The sequence below is a fragment of the Podarcis gaigeae genome, assembly GCF_964106915.1.
Source record: "Podarcis gaigeae genome assembly, chromosome: 1".
NCBI classification, from domain to species: Eukaryota; Metazoa; Chordata; class Lepidosauria; order Squamata; family Lacertidae; genus Podarcis; species Podarcis gaigeae.
Genome location: NC_139678.1, coordinates 59,943,620 through 59,967,041, shown reverse-complemented (window position 1 = coordinate 59,967,041; position 23,422 = coordinate 59,943,620). Strand labels below are relative to the sequence as shown.

The 23,422-nt window shown below is 42.7% G+C and overlaps 1 protein-coding gene across 16 annotated transcripts in view; it reads right to left on the bottom strand.

Moving 5' to 3' along the window:
- NAV2 (neuron navigator 2) overlaps positions 1 to 23,422 on the bottom strand; it is a 555,491-nt gene that overhangs the window by 152,920 nt on the left and 379,149 nt on the right. For 10 of the 16 annotated variants that reach the window (XM_083748520.1, XM_083748515.1, XM_083748517.1 and 7 more), the window contains 3 exons: positions 14,307 to 14,379; positions 10,169 to 10,478; positions 3,539 to 3,693 (listed from right to left, as the gene is read on the bottom strand). In XM_083748520.1, coding sequence (XP_083604646.1) covers positions 3,539 to 3,693; positions 10,169 to 10,478; positions 14,307 to 14,379 — 538 coding nt within the window. Of the gene's footprint in view, positions 1 to 3,538; positions 3,694 to 8,190; positions 8,260 to 10,168; positions 10,479 to 14,306; positions 14,380 to 23,422 lie in introns of all 16 variants that reach the window. The other 6 variants (XM_083748518.1, XM_083748503.1, XM_083748514.1 and 3 more) reach the window with 1 other exon arrangement.

Genomic DNA, 23,422 nt, shown 5'->3' with positions numbered 1-23,422 from the left:
CACTTCTCCAGTTTCACCCACAGCTGGTTTTCTTGCAGTCTGCTCAGTACCTCTCTTACATCTCGCACATGCTGCTCCTCATTCTCTGAGTACACCAAGACGTCATCTAAGAACGCTACACAGTTCTTGTAAAGCAATGGTCCCAGGACGTGATTCATGAACGATTGAAAACAGGCCAAGCCCGCCTGTAGACCGAAGGGCATAACGAGGTACTCAAAGGCCCCCAAGGGGGTGAACATAGTGGTTTTCCACTCGTCTCCCTTTCTCATACGTATCAGGTTATACGCCCCCCTTAGGTCCAGCATGGTAAAAAATTTTCCTTTCCTCACCCGGGTCAAAATGTCATCGATTCTGGGCATGGGGAAAGTCACTGGTTCTGACACTGCATTTAGGGCCCGGAAGTCCACGACCAATCTGGGTTTATTAGTGTTTTTTTTGTCCACAAAGAACACTGGGCTGCCCCCCACCGCTCGTGACTCTCTGATGAAACCTCGCTTGAGATTCTTGTCAATGAACTCCTTTAACTCCTGCATCTCCCTGTCTGACATTGCATACAGCTTGCCCACTGGCAATTGTGCTCCTGGGAGTAAGTTAATTTGACAGTCAAAAGGTCTGTGCGGGGGCAGTTTATCTGCTTCTCTTTCGCTGAAGACGTTAACCAGGTCGGCGTATTGTCGTGGTACCTTCCCCTTTATCTGTTATTTCCATCCCTGCTAGCGTAGCCTGGGTTCCTACCTGGGCTTCCCCTTCCTTGCAGTGTGCCAGGCAATGCGCTGACCCAAATGAGACTACTCTCTGGTGCCATCCCACTAGCGGATCATGCAGCGCTAGCCAGCTCATCCCCAAAATAATGGGCGCTCCTCCCAAGGTGGCCACATTAAACGCTATCAGTTCTGTGTGTCTTGCCACCCTCATTATCATTGGGACAGTCTGTTGGTTAATTTCTCCTCCCAACAGCGCCCTCCCATCAATCGTGGTCACCTGCAAAGGGTTACTTAAAGGGATAGTCTGTATCTGGTGTTCGGCTGCAAACTCCTTACTCATAAAATTACAGGAGCTGCCTGAGTCCAATAGCACCTTTATCTTTAGTGGGTGTCCGTTTGGCAGCTCTAGCGACACCTCTATTACAAGCACGTGTCTTGGGGGTTCCGGCGTGGGCACATTCACTGCTCTTTGGCCTGGCTGCTGTGCCCCGATGGTGGCAGCCAGGCGTTGGCTTTTACTTGCTCCTTAACTCCCTCCTCCTCCCCCCAACAGCTCCCGCCATCCCTTGCCATTCCTTTTTTTGCGGGCAGACTCTGGCAAAGTGACCTGGCTGTTGGCAGAGAAAACATTTCTTGGCGCTCTTTCCCTCTTTCTTCCTCCCTTCATTGGGGTTTGAAACTGCGCGCGCGCACGCTGTTCCAATTTCCATCGGCTCTACTGGCGGGGAATGCTGCTCGGGAATCTCTGGAATGCGGAAATTCCTCCAACGTTCTCCCTTCCCTTCCCGCTTCTCCAAAGCTCTCGCCTCCTGGCGTGCTCCTATGGCCAGCACGGATTTAGTCAGCTGGTCCATAGACTCCGCCCTGGGCGCCCGGGAAGGTCATCCTTCACCGCCGAAGATAGCCCTTCTTCGAACAGCATTTGAATCGGTTCCGCCGACAAGTCCCATCCCAATTTATGGATCAACATGGTGAACTCAGTCCAGTACTCACGGACAGATCGGCTCCCCTGTTTACACGCCATTAACTGTCTGCGCACCACTCCCTGCTCAATCTCGCTGGAAAACATCAGATCCATGGCGCGAAAAAACTTCCTCGAGTCCTTTAGGGCGTCATTATTAGCTGCCATCAGGGGCCTCACCCAGTCTTTTGCCCCCCCTTCAAGATGGCCAATCACAAACGCTACCCTCGATTCCTCATCGGGAAAGTCATCAAACTGCAGATTGAGAGCATATTGCATCTCTGTCCTAAAGGCTTGATAGTTCCTGGGATCACCCCCAAACTTCTGCCCCAATCCTGGCACCTTCCTTGTGAGTGGGGTGGTTTTTCCCTTTTCTGCATCCTGAGCCCTCCTCTCCTCGAGCCTCGCCGTTTGCAGCGCTAGCTGGACTTCCAAAACCCTGTACCTTTCTTCCAGGCTTGGACCCGCTCCAGCTCCTCCTGCGTCTCCGGCTCCGGTTGGGTTGCTCATGATGCCTCCTTGCACAAGCGGCTTTCAGCACTGTCGGATAGCTGTGATGGGATGATGAGCTGCTTGTGCGTTAAAGCGTAGTCCCTCAGAGTTTGCCCAGATTAGCAAAGCTCTGTCTATAGCGAAGCCCCTTAAGCATGGCTCCCTCAGTCGCTGGCAGAATCTGACAGTGAGCGTTTACGGAATCTACTCCAGCATAAAAGCTCCTTGACGGAAACGTGTCGTCTGGATTCTCGGCGCGACAGTTTCCGGCGAGGAGTGGGTGTACCTATGGGAGGTCCTGAGACTTCTCCGCTGTTATCGCTAGAAGACTCCCTGAGCCATTCCTTCGCCTCCCTCTCTCTCTGATCTCCCACTCTCCCCCTGCTGGTGCCTTCCTCCGCTGCTGAGTCTCTTCTGGCTTCTGAGAGCCCCTCCACCTCCTGCCTTTCCGATGGCAGTTCCCTGACAAAGGGCAATATGAAACAGAAAAGCAGCAGTGGGTGGGTGAGGGTGTGCTTAATGCTTTCCCCAACCAGCATGTTTCTGTTCTATATTCATGCTGGAACTGCATTTCCTTCTGAGGCCCCAAGAATCATGTATTTATCCCTGCAAATGTTCCTTTGGAAATCTGCTGTGGTGTTGGGAAGTTCTTGGAAGAAATTATTTGGAGCGGAGAAGTGCTCTAATGGATCACAAGCAGAAAGCAGACACAAGCATAGCGCACTGTTTCAAAGTGCCCACAAAATAGATGACAAGAGGGGAAGGGAGGACAACTAAGCTGAAATTCCTTGCCAGTCTCTGATACAACAAACAACTTGAGTAGATAGCCAAATCCAACCATCAACTTCCTCTGATTTTGGGGCCAAGATTTCCTGTTTATTGAAGACACTCTTTTCCTGATCTCCAAGTATTTGTGGAGACATAACTGTTCCCTCCCACCACATGGCAACAAACATAAAAATATCAGTGTCAAATATTCAGTCCAAGCTCACTTCCTAAATGTTATGCATAGTGTTATTTTGTGTCATTTGCTTACATATGAAAATTTATCAAATTTTCTAAGCAGGAAACAAATGAGACCAGAAAACCATCTGAACTCTGCTAGATCCAGAAACACATACAAAAGTTAAAATAAACTCCATGTTATTTCTGTGGAGATTCATTAGACTACGAACTGTATTATGGGAGAGTCTGTGAGAACACTCCAGTCAAAGTAAAGCGCATTTGAAGTTGATTTGATTTCAATAAGACAAATGCACATGTTTTAAATGCTTACTTTTGAATACATCACTCCCTGTATTTCCAACTGTTTTTAAAAGCTAGATAGATATTCTACTTTTGAGAGTACAATACAGATCAGAATAACATATACTTCACATACCTTTCTCATTGCTATTTGATAGAAGGGATGGTGGGCTTGTGGGTTTGGATTTGTCGTAGTTGTTAAAGCTCTGGCTGCGCCGGTTGTTGGCATTAACTGAACCACGAGTTTTTGCTTCGCTGCCTGCAGCTGAAACTCTCGTAGGACCTGGAAGTCTGTTTTCGAGGTAAAAAAAAGAAGAATAAGCAAATGTTTCCCTAAAGCCCATGAATGAATTCAAGTTAAACACAGTCAAATTGGGCAAGACAACTTGCCCGGTTAAGAGCTCCGTGTGTGCCCTTTTGTTTACATGGAGCTCCAATGAAAGGACTTTCCTGGTTACTTTAGTGGACAGAGCAGTTCTGTGCATGCAAATAATCTGTCCATGGAACTTGAGTATTGAGTCAATGGAACTTGAGCTCTTGAGTATTGGAGCTTCCACTAAAATGTAGCCCAGAATGACTAGGTATGCAATCTATGTCATTTTGGAAGCTTGACTAACTGCAAATAATTTTTGAAAAGTTATGCTATAAGATTGCCTCAATGGATTCAGGTGCCAGTCAATTTCCAGTTGATCTTTATGCCCACTGCCTAGTTGATTTTAATGCCCCCAAAAGGTCATCATCTTAGACTTGCTGTTTCCCAGTTGGAACCTAGAAAGTGTGCCTAACTGAATGTTGCAGAGGTCATCTACTTATGAAAACGCTTGATACATTAGTTGGGAAACATTTTTTCTTAGCTGAATTTCACAAACTCTGAGATGTCAAAATAAACCGTTAGCCTGTATGGGTCTGGATACACTGGTTGTAACATTGCACATGGTTGCATTGCCTTAAATCACACTGGGTGATATCCAGTTGTGCCCATTACTAGTGGAGCAGACTTTTGCTCATGCAGTGTGATGTCCCTTCCTATCCTATCCCCAAAAGTCTCTCTGACTCTGCACCCACCAATTCTGTTTGAGAGGGTTAGGAGATCCTCTGGGCCATATTTGGAGAAATGTGGAGGCTGCAGGAAGAAGAGGAAAGGGAAACTAGCTTGTACAACACTGGATATAACCCATTGATTTCTACCAGGTATAGCTACTATATGAGCTGGATTACAGCCCTAGCCTACAATTCAGAGAATCAAATCCTTGCATAAGCCCATTGACAAGTATGCGCATGAAACACGAGCTATCAAGGCTCTTTTAGCTAGCAATATGCATTCCATTCCAAAGGTCCAGAGCACAGAGTTTCCATGCTGGGCCCCAGATTGTAGCCATGCAACATAATCCAAAACCTCTTAATTCAGAAATCAGTATGCTTAGAATTTCTGCCTTATTTTTGAAGCGGTCATTTGATCAAATCTATACAGTGCAGTAAAACTCAAAATGCAAAACAGTGCACTAGATGGAATGTTGCAGAATTTTTTGAACATAATACTGTGTGGTGGTCCTTTTTATTCTAAGGCTTAAAAAATAAAAATAGCTCACTTTGGTACAATCTGCCTAGATTTCCCCCCACCCTGCACCAGCCCATCATACAGGTTGTTATCACAATGGCTTGTGCAGGAGTTCCCAGTGGCCAATTGCTTTAATTTATAGTAGCAAATTATTTACCCCATTGTTTTCATGAATTATAATATTATTTAATAGCTTACTTTTTTCCTTTTACTTGCTCAATACAGAACTTAAAAAATGCTTGAAGTAAACGATAAAACCAATAGGCTAAAACCAATTGCAGCATTGATTCGTATACAGTTTCCTGAAGGCAGAATTCCCATCTGATTAGCAACATTACAAACCTTTGGTAGTTGAATGGCACTTTTAGAGCTGGGAATAAAAGAGGATTAGTGATTTCTTCCCAACAAATTCATAAGATTGATCAGAAGGAGGATAGATGGGGAGAAGAAAAGAAGCACATAAGTCTCAGCAAATGCATGCACATGCTTTCAAAGCTTAAAGCTGGCAAGTGTGCACGCAACCCATTTAGTTCCACATCACCACAGACCACTAAAACATAGAACTGTGTAAAGTTTGCTTCCTTGCTTTCCCAAAGGCAGACTCTTCTGCTTTCAAGTGCATGTGAAATAAACCTAGGAAACCAAAGCAAGAGGAATGCTAGAAAGTTTCACATAGCAGTTGTCACAAAGACACAACCAACCCTGGGTACAGAAACAGCCCACAGAAAGGCTACAGAGGAAGGCACAGAGGAACCCAGGGTGAAAGGCTAGGGAAAAATAAGGTTCTTTTTCACTTTCCATGCTTTTGTGTAAGATTTGACACTGACATGGCAATGACATTCATGCAGAGCTCATGCTGGTTGAAAGGTAAAGAGAAAAAGTGTTGAAGCATAATCTTTTCACACAGAAAGGACATTTCCCCCTAGTCTTTAGGATATTTGTTTGTCTTTCTAAACAAGCACATAAAGTGTTCTCCCACTAGGAGAACCCAGTCATGGACAGTCTCTGATGTCTGTCTGGCTATGTGCAGATAGGCAATTAAGTATTAAGTAAGTATTAAGTATGTGGTCAAACTTGGTAAATGTGTAGGAATTACAAGCAAAAGAAGAGATAACATTTGACTACAGCAATGATGGAGAACTGAGATGTCAATCAAAGCAGAGTGGAAGTGTTGACAATTCTCAAATATTCACCTGGTAATGATAGTTTTGTTTTGCTTTTTGAACATCTCGCTTTTTGTGACATCTCTCTAAGTACCCCATCATTCAATGTTTTAAAGTGGAGGGACTATAGGAAGTTGCAGATATATCCCTGTGAATTCTCAATAAAATAAAATTATCAGTAAAAGATAATTTGCAAGGAGAAAAAAGCTTGGAGAGGTCAATTTGATTGGGGAAAAAATAGACTGCACAAGGAGTTAAGTGCACAACATCAGTAAAATTTGCCTCCCATCACTTCTGCTTCTCTATCTCAGTCTTAAAATAAGTCAGCAGGTTACTCCTGCAAGGACTCATGTCTTGTCCAGTTTCTCTCTAAAACTTTGAAAGAAGTTGTTGATTGAAATACTGAAACAGGTGAAAAGGCATGAATTGGTAAATAATTGAGATGAAGGAAGATTAAAAATCAGTGAGGAGAGGGGATCCTATACTAGTACCAAAGAAAAATGACGGAACAAAGAATGATTTAGAATAAAGGAATCTAAATCACAAAGTAAAAATAATATAGTATAGTTTGTGCACAAAACAGGATAAACTGTGATGCCTTATACAGAGAGAGATGTTAGGGGTATTTCTAATGCAGCACAGCATGGTAAAAGTAGCATTCATCTCAAGAAAACCTATGATGAATATCACAGGTATTAATAAAGATTAGAGCTGCATTTTTGAAGTGGTGCAGTGAGATGCTCGTAGGAGTCAGAATGCATGTCAAGCTGTGGCTTAGAGGAAAACAAATGGGCTGAAACACCTATTATTCATTCTCAGAGGGATTAGATGTTCCCCAGTACAGGACATAGAGGAATCCAGAATAGAGACAACACACCTATCTACGCTGCTGTGTTATATTATCTGACAGTAGTCATACTCATTACTCTTTTTCACCCATGAGAAAATAAGTTGAACCTTACAAGCGTAATCTATAAACAGAAATTAACAAGGAAGTTAGAGCAAAGGTAAGGGGAGAGTGTCCAAACACATTCATGTATTTATTTTTTCAAGATGGAAAATTCACAGGAATTGAGTCCCCTTCACACGTGAATTGCCGGAAGGGAATATAATGCAGTTAACCACGGAACACATTACATTGTTGCCCCAACCTAAGATGTCAATGTACGGCATGGACAACTGAACTGCCAGTGCTCATGAATTAGCTTCCTGGTGTTCAGCACTCAGATCACATGGAAGCCTCCAAACAAATAGCTGCTCATGCACAAGCTTTGTCAGTTCAGTCATCCAAGGACAGGGGCAGCACTGTGCAGCACAGAATGAAGATCATGTGATGCGCTCATCATGTGATTCACCTATGAAGGGGGCTGTTATGCTACTATCCCCCAAACTAGTAATATGAATTACAGGTTTTAATTGTGAGTCATTTCAGGACATATACTGTTGACATTGTTGTAAAAAACAAAAAAACCAACAACATCCACAGCCCCAAAGACAGGGAGGGGTATAATCAGGGGTCGGGAAGGTTTACCGGCCATGGCCTGGATCACTCCCATGGAGATCATACGTGGGCCGGACTGGTGCAGCGCGACACCGGAAACCGTGTCTGTGCATGTCCGCGGCGCCGGAAATCGTGTCTGCACATGCCCAGATGCCGAAAATTGCTTGTGCACAGGCATGGTTTTGGGCATCTGAGCATGCGCAGAAGCCATTTTCAGTGCTGTGGACATGCACAGATGCAATTTCCGGCGTCACTCGGCGAGTCCCCGCACCGTGATGTGCCGGTTTAGCACAGCGCACGGGGGACTCGCCAAGTGGGTGGCTCAGTTCAGGGGCAGCTCATCGGCTGGTAAAACAGTCTTCATGGGCCACATCCAGCCCTTGGACCACATGTTGCCGACCCCTGGGTCATACAGAATAAAATAGCTCTCTTTGCTTTGGTTTTTTCTTAAATGTTTGGTTTGAAACCAACAGGTAAGCAGTGGTAAGGTGAGCCTTGAGACATGCAAACTGGGGTTCTTGCAAGGAGGGTTTTCCATGCTTTGCATTAGAGGAAGAAACGCTAACCTAGAAGCCTTTTTCTGACCGAGAGTGAATCGGATGATTTTGCTTTGAGATGAGTCCCTGGGTGATGCACTGCACAACAAGAAAGAAAAAAAGTGGAAGATGTGAGTGAGTAAAGAAGATACATTCGCACATGAACCCACTGAGCTGGCAAAGGCGTGGGGGTTTTTTGGAACGAGATTAATCCAAGTGTTTCAGAAGGGGAAAACAATCCCTCTCAGCCAAATAAAACATTCAGGTGTAGTACCTTTGGATTTATCAAAGCAGCAATAGTAAGAGAGGCAACAGTATGCATGCAAGCAAATAACTTCAGGGTCATGTGAATGAACTTTCATAAGCAAATGCTGTCTATATGCACATTTCTGAATTTGAAAAATATCCATGGTATGATCTGATGTTCACCATGTCGAAGAGCACATTTTGGTCAAGCAGACTTTCCTTTAGTTTAGTTTTTGTTGTGGTGATAAATACCATATTTCACCACATGAGGGTGTGTTCCAATGAAAGCTTTCATCTTGTAAAAGGGATGAAATTATTTATTTTCAAATACCATGAAAAAGATACAAAAAGTAATGCAAGACTCAGGTTTAAATGGTACATTTATAGTTCAACATTTATGATCTCCACATTCAAAATGTATATAAAATATTTATCATCTGGGTTTTAATTCTGAGGAAAACAAAATTCAACCAGCCAAGATTCAGTGATGGCAATTTTGTTACAAAATGAAAAAGTAACTATTCAAAAAGTTTTGATTTTTGATTCAGCTATATGATTGGGTTGAATTTAAGTCTGCAAATAATTTTAAGGGTTTTATAGCTCAGTTTAAAATTCGACAGAGATCATATATACTGTTATATTGAAAAATATGCAAACTGTGTCATGTAGGGATATATTAATATTTCTATATGAACACGTGCTTTGAAGGTATTATGGAAGGTTATTCTGCAGAGAGGCTATTTCAAATAAACCAAAAAATATTATGTTCCAATTCATTAGGGTTGATCAAAAGAACTGAGGTCTGGATCTGATTTAACCACAATCTCTGTACTGGATCACAAGAAAAAACAAAAGAGAGACAGCAGAAGGCATCTATTTAAGAGCAGCTTTTTTTTGGGGGGGGGGTATGCGTGAATTGGCTCAAGGGAAGGATTGGACAAGTATCTTTTTTTCCAAAGATCCACCTTGCCAGAGATGCTATTAAAAGACAGGCGCTTGTTTCTCCTAAATAGTAAAGCTAACAGGAATGGGGAGGGCAGGAGGAGGATTTCAAGTAGGAGGTGGCATGTAGGAGAAAGATTAAATTGCTCCTCCCTTGAGCCAATTTGCCCCTGTGCTGCTTTTACGCTTTAAAGGAGACCCAGTCATGGATCTCCCACATCAAATGTATTTTGGGTCTACAAGTACATTGGTACACCTTAAGCTTCACAATATAGCACATGTAGCTGAATGGAGACTGAAGAATCAGAATATGAACTCTACAATCAATCATTAGCCAGCAACCACACTGAATTTACACATAGCCAATCCAATCCAGCTGGGGGTCGTGTGGTTCTGGAAGAAGGATTCAGCACCCGTATCCCAAGGAATGAGGAAATCTGTGAGCACAGGGCTGCTGCAGACACAGTTCCTTTAATAAAACAGGAATTGCACAGCCAGCTGTTTAAGAGGAGGAGTGCAGGGCCTCGACTGAGCAACGCCTGCTCCCACATCCACACCAAAGCACTCAGCAGTGTACACTGGCCTTTCTAACTTCTATTTTTAGGATGTTTTCTTTTGCTCCACCTCTATCTGATGCATGCATTTTAAAAAATTGACCGACATTCTAAATCCATTACCCAGGTGAAAAAGAAATAGAGCTACTTTATGTTAGCTACAGTTATTTCCAGGTGCAAAGATTTCAAAGTAAGATGCTATTTTAGCATCCGTGAAACACTTGACATTTTAAAACAAAAATAAGATTTTGAAAAGGAACACCCACCTGGACTGCATTTCTGGTTGTGCTTTTAACTGAGGATGTGGTGCTTGCTGGGGTTGTTGGCACTGAGACTGGGGTGATGCTGGCACAGATTGTGGTGGTTGCTGCTGCTGCTGCTGTTCTTGTTGGATTTGCTGTTCTTGCAGCCCAAATTGGCACTGGGATGGAGGCCTTACTTGCTGGGGTGATGTGGGAGGTTGCTGGGATGGGTGGGACTGTGAATATTGTTTAGGGGGCTGCTGTTGCTGCTGCTTATATCGTGACAGACTGAAGAAAAGGCCTAAGATAGCCTTTAAATTCCCATTCCTGATTTCTGCAAGACAAATCACAAGTCATTTATATCAGCATCCAATGCACTTTATACATTCAGTAGAGCTGCTTGTTTAAGCCTTAACACTATTCATAGTACTACTGACAGCTCCCTGCAAACCTAATTGCTGTCACAATTGATTAAAACTGGGCATCATCCACTGAGCAAAATTAGTTATTTCTCCCCTGCAGAAACTAAATGCAGACAGGGAGCTTGGTACTATGGCAGAGAAGATTTAGTGAGCTAGGCATCCATCAGCACTAAAGTGCACAATGGAACCTGTCATGCCTATGGCAGATCCATTCCTTAATCCAGACCAGGATTCCAGAATGCTCTGGGCTAAACATAGTCTACTTCATTCCAGGACATTCAGAGAATTCTGCAAGGAAGAATCGCAGTTTGCATGTATCCATAAGAAAATAATTCTGAAATAAACCTCTTCGTCTAGCAAGCATAGTCTGAGTCCAGGTTCTTATTTCTAAGACTCCCAGGCCTCTAAGCACAATATGACCTACTGCAGAGGAAGGGGTAAGAGATATATTTCACTTTCCTTGGCTACTTCTGAAGACATGTCAATCCCCATGAAAGCACAATTCAGGATCATGGCAAACACTTCTCAATTAAAGAAAAACCAAGAAGAATATACTGTTAGGCTGCATTCACATGGCAGTTTATTCCATTTTTTAAAAAATAATATTTATTACTTTTGAACCTTACAGCAGTTTATTCCATTTTCATGACGTTTTGCTAACTCTTAATTTTCACATTCTATTTGAGCTTTCACATGATGTAAAAGTCACTTCCAGAACAATAGTGGAAATGGAGTGGAGTGGAGAATGCAATGCTAATAACCAATACCAAGGATGAAGGTCTACCAGGCTTGCATGTTGAGCAGGCTGCTTTATTGAAAAGAGTCATGGGCAATTTACACCTGCCAGGAGTGATGCCTCAATACCTTTCATATGTGCTGCATCATGAAGAATTTGGGCATCCCATGGCAGGACAGAATCTCACACAAAGATGTGCTCTCCCAAGTCCACATTCCCAGCATGTTTGTACTTGAGTCTCAGCAATGTCTTGGTCATGCCCACAGAATGGAAGATGGTAGGATCCCCAAGGCCATGCTCTACAGGGAGCTGGCTTTAAGCACCAGACCCATTGGCAGGCTAACTCTGCATTACAAAGATGTCTGCAAACGTGGCATGAAGGCTGACAACATTAATCAGGCTGTGTGGGAATCCCTTGCAGATGACCTATCAGTGCCCATGGCAGCTATACATATAGCGACTGGCCATGTGAAGTGGCCTTTTGTTGCCACAGGGTCAATCAGGATTCCCAATTTGCATGAGGGAAGACTGTATAATTCACATAGCCACCAAACACCTGGCTGGTGAGAGAGGCAAGATCATCCTATTGGTTTAGCACGCATAGGGCTAGCTAGCTGGTGTGACTCCACAAACCCTCTTGTGTGCTTTCAGTGAGGAAGTTCATGTGGACCCACCCTACGACGTTGTGGCCAGAATAACTAGATGAGTGCCAATTAATTTCTAATATAATTCATGTCCCGGTAACATGCATCTTCTGATAGTGATACAGGTAACACACCCTAAAAATTAAGCCCAAGCCCAACGAATGGATTAGGAAAACATTACTGGACTTTGTAGAGTGCTGGTTTAGAAGTAAGCTATAAACTAGGTTTCAAATAATCGCTACAGATGCATTTCCTGTTAAGTTATCTCAGGAGATGGACTGAGGTAATTCACCTGGCGCTATGCCACTGGACTTTGCACATAGAGGGCACATCAACCTCTTTGTTTTTTGCCGACTAGTACAGTCTGAATTACTTCCTCTTGCTGCTCCCTTCTGTCCTGTGTGTCTGTTTAAATATATACACATAGGTTTTGTAGATGTGAGTCTGTAGCCCAGTCATTTCCATTTTGGCCACAAAAAAGGGTATTTTAAAAAACTGAAAGCAAAATACTGCCAGATGTTCTGGGTTTTTTTAGGGCAGGGAGGGTTTCTTTTTTCAGTCTGGTGTTTGGAAGCTTCCATGCTGTGAGGTTTCTGTTGTCTTGGATGCCTTGATCTCCTTTACTTCAGTTTTTTATATTATTTCTCTTCTTCTTTTCCCCTTGTGACTCAAACCACTCAAATCACAATTGGGAGCAAAAGAAGCCACACAGAAAGTTAGCTGAAGAGGCTCAGTACTAAGCAAGGAGGAGGAGGAGGAGGAGGAGGAGGAGGAGGAGGAGGAGGAGGAGGAGGAAGAAGAAGAAGAAGAAGAAGAAGAAGAAGAAGAAGAAGAAGAAGAAGAAGAAGAAGAAGAAGAGAAGAAGTAGCAGCAGCATGGAGGAACATACTTGCATGTGAAAATGTGCTTTCCTGGCAGGACTTCCATATAATTTCATATCAACAACTTGAAACATAATGCTTTTTAATGGAGTCACTCAGCTGTGATTCAACAAGTTTTGATGATGTAAAGGCATGTGTGAACCAGCCCTTAACTGGAAGAAACCCTTTCCTGAAAAACTCGAAAGCTATAATGTCCTTGTACAGGGAAAAACAAAAAAAATGACTTGTTGAATTTCTGGGCTCCCCTTGTTTTGGATTTGAAAGTCATATTTTGTATGTACAGTACTTGTCTGCCACTTAGTGCTCTTACTTTAAACATAAATATAATTCAGCCTGAGAGTGGAAGACAGAAAGAAAAAGTATAATTATCCCATTGGCATAAGCAGCTGGGATTCCCTCCATGCTCAGTGTTCTTGTTTAGAGCCAGGAGATTCCATTTGCTGGCAACCGGGATTCTCCTACCCAGGGAATGAGGGAATCTTTCCCATGTCAGCCGAGAGTTGATCTGTTGATCTTCCATTTAAGCATTCTGGCAGCTGACATGTATAAATGTGCTCTCAAAGCAGCAGTGTGAACTCAAGGAAATTGTGGCAGCTTTTGCTGTCAAGATAAACCTTATTCGCAAGTAAAAATGCATACAAAACTCACACAATCTGTCTTTCACATAAATGACCAAGAATAAAACAGGCTCACCTGTATTTGCAAATCCAACTGCTAATTTTGAGAATAGTGAGGAGGGGTAAGAGAAAGCGTTCAGCGGCAGATTTAACTGCCATTTACTGAAGTGGCTAACTCCTGCTTCCGCTTGCAAACATGCAAGTGAAAGTAAAATAGCAACTCAGAGCTGTGATGAACATACAAATAGCTTCGCCACGCAGCCCAATCAAGGATCACCTTTTGTGTGCACAATGACTCTGATGCAAACAAGAGTTTCCCTATTGACCTCATAACACCAGGAACAGCTCAACGTGTCTATCCCAGTGAATATCAGGAGTTGCCCACAGAGCTTGGATAAGAGCCAGACAACATACAGCTTGTTTTTAATTAAGCAGGCATGAAACATACCTAATTCATGATTATGCCATGAAGGAGTTTAAACAATTACAGTCTGAGCATTGGATTATTTTATATCAGCACCTTTAAGACATATGACCTCTATAGATAAATTAACCACAAAGTACAATTCATTGCCTGGATCTGGTTTGGCCAACTGAGTGCACACAAATCAGTCAAAGTCAAAATTGTGTCATCCTTACAATGATAAACAAGCCAACTTCTATTTATACTTTACACCTAGTATTAGGTGAAACAGATACACTGCTATCTTGAACTCTAATAGACTTGAATGCAGGTTACAATATAAAATATTTATTCACACTGACGGTGGTTATTATTATTTTGTCATCATCGTAATCTATAAGACTGTCCTGTAGCTCCACTAATCTTGTTGCTATATAAATACTACAAATACGGACTCACCTTCTGCAGACAGTCCCTGTATGTTTATTCCTTTGGCAGCCAAAAAACTCAGGCACGCATCTATATTTTCAATCTTAAAAAGAGAAAAAGAGGGAGAAAGAGAGAGGGAATGAGAGATAAATGAAAATGCATTACTGCACCCTTTGGACTTCATTCTACTATTCATGTGAAATTAACTTGTCAGGCAGAAGTTCATGTCAAAATCCTCTGCTTAATACTTTACGTTATTATTTATTACAATTATAACCCTCCTTTTCTCCCAAGGAGCTACACCAACATGACACCTTCTGAGCAGGCCATAGTGAATTGCTTATGTTTGTGCAGACCACAATACCTTATGCTCTTATCACTCACATAATAGAAAGACAATGCAGACCTGCCCTTAGCTTGTATTGGATACCACAGGGAGAATAAGCCCCATGGGAAGTGGTTTGTGTGACACAGTTCCACATGTGGTTCGGGTGGTTCAGGTAACAAAATCTTTATTTGGGGGAACCTTTTTATGACACGGTTAAGACTGCCTCGACCAAATAAGGATCTCTCTCTCAGACACACATATGCCTGCCAACTGATTTAGAGCCAGTTTGTTCCCAGCTGTGCCACGCTACCAGCCCAATATACAAATGGGTCCCAAGAGTAACTTTTCCAATGTTTCTTGTCACTGTCTGCTGAAAATAAACACAGGGCACCATATTTGTTTGATGTGAGGAAAGTTTCTCATTTACTCCTAAGTGGGACAGCTGGCAGAAATTTTCAGTCATGGAGGCAGTAGAATTCAAAAATGGAAACTAGAAACCTCAACTGGAATCCAGAGCATGTTTACTCACATCATTCTCTAAATGGTATGAATAGCAGCTGATTACTGAAGGCAACGGCTGTTTCTCATGGTGAGTCTCTTCTTCATTTAAAATAAAGAGAACTACAATATGGGCTATGCAGATACAGTGGTACCTCGGGTTACATATGTTTCAGGTTACATACGCTTCAGGTTACAGACTCCGTTAACCCAGAAATATTGCTTCAGGATGAGAACAGAAATTGTGCTCTGGTGGCGCGGCAGCAGGAGGCCCCATTAGCTAAATTGGTGCTTCAGGTTAAGAACAGTTTCTGGTTAAGTACGGACCTCTGGAATGAATTAAGTACTTAACCCGAGGTACCACTTTATTCAGAATTTCTTTCAATGTGACTAGAGCATGGGAGTATTATCACTATAAACTTCATTTGGCCAGAAAAATCACTGTGGGGGTAACATTCCCTTCCCCAGCAATCCTAATGTAAAATTATTTCTCTCTGTCCTCTTATTTAAAGGCACACCAGCTCCAAGTTCAATTACCACCAGGTATCTAAACAAAAACTGAAAGTATTGCTTTTGAGACTAAAGGAGAGCTATCCCTCTCTCCTCTCCCCCTGCAAAAAATATCTCTGGGTTTTCTAATTTATATGGCCTACTCAAGACTCGCAGAAGAAGGAAATAGTAGAATCCTGAGGTGATAAAGTGAGTTATGCCACTTCAGGCTGAAGAAGGGGAAACCTTCTTCCATGCTCCTGCATGGAAACCAACAACCCCCCAGAGCAAAACTCAAGACCCTATGATTAATGTTTTTAACCTAGCCTGTTCCTATTGTGCTGGATTTCTTTTTGCAGGAGGTTTTTGTTTTCTTAACACAAGAAATGTGATTGCCTAACTGCAGTTGGTATAATCCATTCTACCAGGTGAGAATTCTACTACCTTATTCTTACCTCATTATGCTGTGTGTGTAAACCAGGCCTATATTATGCAGGAGAAACTTCTGCCACTGCTAACTGCAAGTAAGGGAACCGGTTTTGAAACTAATCCTCCATATAAAAAGCTCATTATGTATAGTAAAATAGCACACACAATAAAAATGTTTACCCTAATATTATAAAACATTTTAGTATATGACCACAATATGGATAGTATCATAAAGTTTAATCAGTAGGTGGTACTGGAGTTATATCTGGGTGGAGTGTGAAATTTCCTGTAAATGTTCTTGTTTAATGCACAAAAGAGTTATTGGCTATGCACACACTTCAGTTTACTCTGCATCCTGTATGCTACCACTACTGGTTTGGGAAGCAGTGTACACGCAACATTAGCCACAATCCATATCTATCCTGTTTTTTACTTATGAAACACTGCATATTAATGAATTTTCCCCAAAACCAGCTTTGATCCAAATTAAGAAAAGGAATGTCTGAGCGACATTTTACGCCTGTAATGTGACTCAGTCCTTGCCTTGCTATGTGACAGTCTTCATCCAAATCTTCAATGACAAACACCATACATCTGTAGTCCATCATTTATTCTGCACATTCATACCAAAACACACACTTTCAATCTTACTATACAGGGCTTGATGTTTTACTGTACACACACACACACACACAGTGCTTTTTCTGGGGGGCCACAGGGGTACACATACCCCTAAACATTTTGTGGATCTAAGTTTGGCCTCACTGAGGGACAGTATTTCAATATGAATAGGAAAATGAGAGTACCCCTAAACATTTATTTAAGAAAAAAACACTGTGTGTGAGTGTGTGTGTGTGTGTGTGTGTGTGAGAGAGAGAGAGAGAGAGAGAGAGAGAGAGAGAGAGAGAGAGAGAGCGCTACAACTAAAACTATATTTGGTCACATATCGTTTAATAGCAAACCTGCCTTGCTGCAAAGTGCACATAATGTAGGCTTAAACAGCAGCCAATAAAGATCTGAGCTGGAAAAAGCATAAGTAGTAAAATCTTTCTAGCTTAGTAAGCATGTCTGGTAAATGTCACTAATCACAGCAGAGAGAAGACTTAAAAAACGGTTTGTGTAGCCTCTTCTTGGCCATCAGTTAGCACATCTAGAGTTAAGATACACTGTTCAATCTATTCTTTCACCTCAGTTACCATTGTCTAAGTCTGACAAATATGAAAAGTGAAGAAACCAGGAAGAGAGAATGTGCAGAAGGTTGCATATGTTTCAAGTAATGGGCGTTAAATAAAGTATCCACGTGAGAGTCCGGAAATGCAACCAGGCATGCCCTATTTCCTTGCACAGTCACAGCTGATTTCAGGGCATCAAAATTGTTATTAAGACCCAAAATCCACTATGAAGCATGAAGGAACCAGAAAGGTTCGTTCTGTAGTGGCTTCCTGCATCCTGCAATCCTCCATTGTCAGAATCCTATGCAGCTGATATACAAGTCCCATCCTCTGGCTTCCAAGTGCCCAGCATGAAATCTAGTAAGTTGCATACCCTTAACAAATGATATAGGACACTGTAGACCATCTTGGGTGTGAGTCCTGAAAGACCTGGCTCCCTGCCTTGCAGGCCTTTTCCACCTGGCCTGAGGCAGCGGGGACCTTGACTGACTTCAGCTACGAAAACTGAGGCTGTTGAACAGACACTTGGGTTGGGGTATTATTTAAGGAGTTTCTGTTGAGAGGAGGGTTGTTGCTGTTATTGAATTTTTTTTTTTGGTATTTTTATTTTTAGATCTTATTATGATTTAGTGTTGAAATTGTTGATTTGGTTGTGTACCTTTTGATGCGTTGTTTTTATTTTTTATGACTATTTTTGTTATATTTGCAAATTATGAGATTTTTTTCATGTTAAGTATGATCTGAATTATGGAAAGGCGGCATGCAAAGAAAAGGGGTGTGTGTGTGTGAGAGAGAGAGAGAGAGAGAGATCCTAACCCAACAGGACACCATCATGTGCAGTTGGTCCTCTGACCCAAAGTTTTTTTAAAAAAAGAACTTTTTGTACTCATTTCAGAAAGCAATTAGAGCTAGTTCACAAACCCTGCCAGTAGCCATTTATTAAAGACTTGATGTTAGATCAGACAGAAAATAAGCCAGCACCCATAGAAGAAAGGGAAGGATCCATCCCTTTTACCCTCTTCAAATATATGATTGGCTCTACCATTGCTGAATACAGTACTGTGCATGTTTCACCAATCCAACAAGAGGAACATGCTTGCAGTTGTAGATATTTGGCAGGAATACAACAAAGAACACCCCGAATATATACCGTATCCTACTGGAGATAAAGGAACCCAGAGAGATGCAGCCTGATGAATTGGGGAGATCATACTTTTAAAATGTGTGTGAAAGAGTTTGCCCCATGATACATATGAAAGATCTTAACATTAAAAAAAACCAAAACCCTAAACTTTAAACATCATTCAACTTGGCTGGAAGCCAAAATGAAGCACTAAAAATTCAGGTGGGTTATTTACTAAGGCAAGCATCTTGACAGTGCAGATATTTCTATTAAAAACAAAAGTATAGAGGTTAAAAGTTTACTGATGTTAAGTGGAATTTTAAATAAGGCCCACAAGACTCATTGTCCTCCTACATAATTCTATTTTGATGCCCCTTTATTAATACAACTTGAATGCTAGTTCCTGACGGCCACCAGCATGTTTCTTCCAGGAAATCTGTTTTGATTCATAACATTTGAGTGGAGCCCCAAAATATTTTACAAATCACAAAAGGGCAGGACATCACTGAATGTTTGTTCCGTATCTTAGAGACAAGAAAAATACCATCTGTTGTGGCAGTTGTCATGGTATCATTTTCCTAGGAATACTTAACACGACAACTTCATGTAAATTATCCATGCTAGCAGGATAGGACGTGGAGAGAGAGAGAGAGAGCCATACCATTGTCTCAAGCTACATCCAGCATTTCAGGTACAACAGTGAAAATGCAAAGTATATAAAAAGACTTGAAATCATAACAGCAGCACTAAAGTGTAGGTGCCTGGAATATTAGTTTTCTTTGAACACCTTTACTTTTTACCAATAAAACCAACAAAAAGCATTAAACAGATCGTCCATTAGCCAGTTCTTTACCGATCACTTCTTAAAACATTGTTGATACAGCTTTTTTAAAACCTGAGTGCCACTTTAAGGTACAACAAAGAACACAACTCAGATTTGCTGAAACAAATATGCAGTTTTACACCTGGGTAAAAGCTGGTTTGGCAAGCTCCTTTTGGACTGGATTCTACAGAGAAGGTGCCATTATGGAGTAGGCCAAATTCTCTGCCACAACTTCATGGCAGCGACACTCAGAAAAAAGGCCTCCATAGTGAAAGGAATTCAAGCAGAACTGAAGTTCCTAACAACTTTGCAGGCTTGTGAAGCCAAACCTTTCAACCTATGTGTGTTCTATATGGTCCCTATTCCTGATAAGGCTTAGTTTCCAGACCCTTCATCATCTTTGTTGCCCTCCTCTGCACACATTCCAGCTTGTCAAGTTCCTTCCTAAATTGTGGTGCCCAGAATTGGACACAGTACTCCAGGTGTGGTCTGATCAAGGCAGAATTGAGTGGGACTATTACTTTCCTTTATCAGGACACTAAACTTCTATTGATGCAGCCTAGAATAACATTAGCTTTCTTTGCTGCTGTATCACACTGTTGATTCATGTTAAGCTTGTCATTCCCCATCTTCTGTTTGTGCAGCTGGTTATTCCTGCCTAAATGTAGAATTTTACATTTGGTCCTATCAAAATTCATTTTGATAGCTTTGGCCCAGTTCTCCAAACTGTACTCATGCAAGATTGTATGTACATCTAGGCAGCCTTAAAGAGTTGCTTGGCTATGCAAGAAAGTCTCTGCAGGGATGCAGCTTGCACAGGTGTGGGAACCATTCATGAACTTTTTGGACCAAGGGTTTGCCTTATTTACCCTTCTACAACACTCCACAGGCTGCATGCCAGTTGCAGGTGTGGCCACCTCGTACTCGCACATGCACACACACACAACACACACACATAGGCAAGCAGATCATCCGAGTGGGGAGGATTACTGCCCCTCTCTGCTCATCAAATTATTGGTCTGATAAATCTGTGACAGGTGTCTTGCATCACTATCAGGGTACTGAACTGGGCAGAGAGTTTAGATCAAAGTGCTGGTTTTGACCTATAAAGCCTTTAACAACTCAATACCGCTATACCTCAAGGACCGCCCCTCCCCATATAAACTGCCCCAGACTCTGCATTCATCATCCGAGGCCCTTCTTCATGTACCTCCTCCATGTGAAATCTGGAGGATGGCAACACAAGAACGGGCTTTTTCTGCAGTGGCTCCCCATTTATGGAATGCTCTCCCCAGGGAAGTTTGCCTGGCGCCATCATTATATATATATTTAAGTGCCAGGCGAAAACACTCCTCTTCAACCAGGCCTTTTAACCCACAGCCTTTTAAATGATTCTGTGGGAAGGGGAGGTGTTCTTGTTTTGTTGACTTTAATTATTTACTTGTGTTTTATCTTGTATTTTATTCTGTGAACTGCCCTGAGATCTTTTGATGAAGGGTGCTATATAAATTTAATTAAAAATAATAATAATAAAATAATAATAAATCCAACACCCCAGCACTATGTCTTTGTAAAACAACAACAACACATATTTTCGTCCCACTGTCAAACAGTGGCAGGGGGGGGGTGGCTGCAGGGGAAAAAATGCTTAGTGGGGTTGAATCAGGCCTCCAAATAGAGGACTAGTCACTCCTGCATCAAATGCTTTATTGTACAGTGGTACCTCGGATCGCAGGTGGCGCTGTGGGTTAAAGCCTCAGCGCCTAGGACTTGCCAATCGAAAGGTCGGCGGTTCGAATCCCTGCGGCGGGGTGCGCTCCCGCTGCTCGGTCCCAGCGCCTGCCAACCTAGCAGTTCGAAAGCACCTCCGGGTGCAAGTAGATAAATAGGGACCGCTTACCAGCGGGAAGGTAAACGGCGTTTCCGTGTGCGGCTCTGGCTCGCCAGAGCAGCGATGTCACGCTGGCCACGTGACCCGGAGGTGTCTCCGAACAGCGCTGGCCCCTGGCCTCTTAAGTGAGATGGGCACACAACCCCAGAGTCTGTCAAGACTGGCCCGTACGGGCAGGGGTACCTTTACCTTTACCTTACCTCGGGTTACATACGCTTCAGGTTACATACGCTTCAGGTTACACACTCCACTAACCCAGAAATAGTGCTTCAGGATAAGAACAGAAATTGTGCCCCGGCGGCGTGGCGGCAGCAGGAGGAATCATTAGCTAAAGTGGTGCTTCAGGTTAAGAACAGTTTCAGGTTAAGAACAGACCTCCGGAATGAATTAAGTACTTAACCCGAGGTACCACTATATGTGTAGGCAGTGCTTATGTGATGGAGGCTTTTCTGAGTCTCCTTAGTGACCTCCTGGCTGGCTCAAGCAAGTTTCAAGCAGTGGCTTCTTTGCTCACCCTCTTAGCCATGTCATTGCAGCAGTTTGTAACTTCATGGTAAAGGAGTGTATTTTCGTGTGTTGTATGTTTTTGGAGAAATGCAAATGTGGAAAGCAATCCTCTAGTTACACAGCTATGGGCAGGGGTGTGGAGAGTGATGTGTGAATCAGCTCCCAGTTGGGAAGGCCTATACCAGGGGTCAGCAACCTTTTTCAGCCGTGGGCCGCTCCACCGCCCCTCAGAACATGTGGGGGCCGGACTATATTTTTTTCAGGGGGGGGGGGATAAATGAATTCCTATGCCCCACAAATAACCCAGAGATGCATTTTAAATAAAAGCACATATTCTACTGATTCCCGGACCGTCCGCAAGCCGGATTGAGAAGGCGATTGGCCTTAGGTTTCCTACCCCTGGCCTATACTTAAACCTTTCATTTCTTAAGTTTTCTGCCCTGGGCCAAGGCTGCACACTATCCAAAACAAACACAACAAAGTCTGTTGATTTGCCAAAATGAGATTCTGTGTTTTCTTTTACTCTTTGAACAAATCTGGCAGCCAGTTCTGATTTTCAACAGTCCTGCACCTCCTCCTCATTTTGAGGGCCACTTTATAGTGCAGCAAAGAAAAAGAGGTAAAGATGAGCACTGGAACGCTCCCTTTCTAAACACATGGACAGAGTCAGCACCAGAGAATTGGAGGGGGGCAGATTGAAAAATGGCAGATCCAGAACCATGTTGCTTTGAAGATGAACATCTGTAAAGAGTTCAAAATACCTCAAGATAAAGCGCAAGAACATGGTGTCTGGGTGCTATTATATTTCCTCTTAAGACTCTGCAACATTGTTTGAAGAGCTTTGCTATTTATTTGCATGAACTAATATCCTGATTTGACCTGGAGGCTTGTCCATTGACTTCACTTGGTCTACTCTGAGCTCTACTCTACATCACTCCTAACACCAAATGCCAGCCAAAAAAGAAAGTTCTTATGATCTTTAACATTCATATTGTAATGTGGAATAATCTTTGCAGGTATTTCTGCACAGCACCTGGTGGTTTCCAGTCAGATGGGTGGCATATAAATGATGCTGATGCTGAATAATGTCCACAGTTTTCCTTCTATCCATCATGTCTGTCTAGAGAAGCATAATGGCTGTAATAGCAAAAATGAAATACTTCCTGGCAAATCTGGTGGTAAGAACTGAGATGGTGAACCTGTAGCACTCCAGATATTGTTAGACTATGGGAGGGATTCACCTAATGAATCCTGTTGTGCAAGGTCTTCCACTTGAACATTCCCCCCTGTCTTCTCCCCATGCACCCCTTGCAGGTGCATAGTTGGGGCTCAGGAAACCCCAAAACAGCATGCATGGGGAACCCAGCCAGATGGGTGGGGTATAAATAATATATTATTATTATTATTATTATTATTATTATTATTATTATTATTATTATTATTAAAATCCTTCCAATTGACAAGCTGAAAAGCTTGCGCTGATGGAATGCTCAACATAGTGTGCAACATTGAATTTCATCCTCTGAGTCCCATTATTTCTGAAAATTGGCCAGGTGGCTGCAGCTGAGGCAAGTTGAAGGCCAGCAGCATCTGGAAGACCACAGGTTCCCCAGACCTGGTGTAGTCTCGGTGCCCTAACCTACATGTTGCTGTGTGGGACCCAGAAGCTGTCTGCGGACAAACGCCGGCTCCCTCGGCCTATAGATGAGCACCGCAACCCCAGAGTCGTCCACGACTGGACCTAACGGTCAGGGGTACCTTTACCTTTTCCTTTACATGTTGCTGTTAGTCCATACAGTGAGGCTTCTGGTCTATACAGTGAAGGAACCTGATATATGCAGGTTGAACTTAGCACCTGCATTCTGACTAGCTTACAACACAAAGCT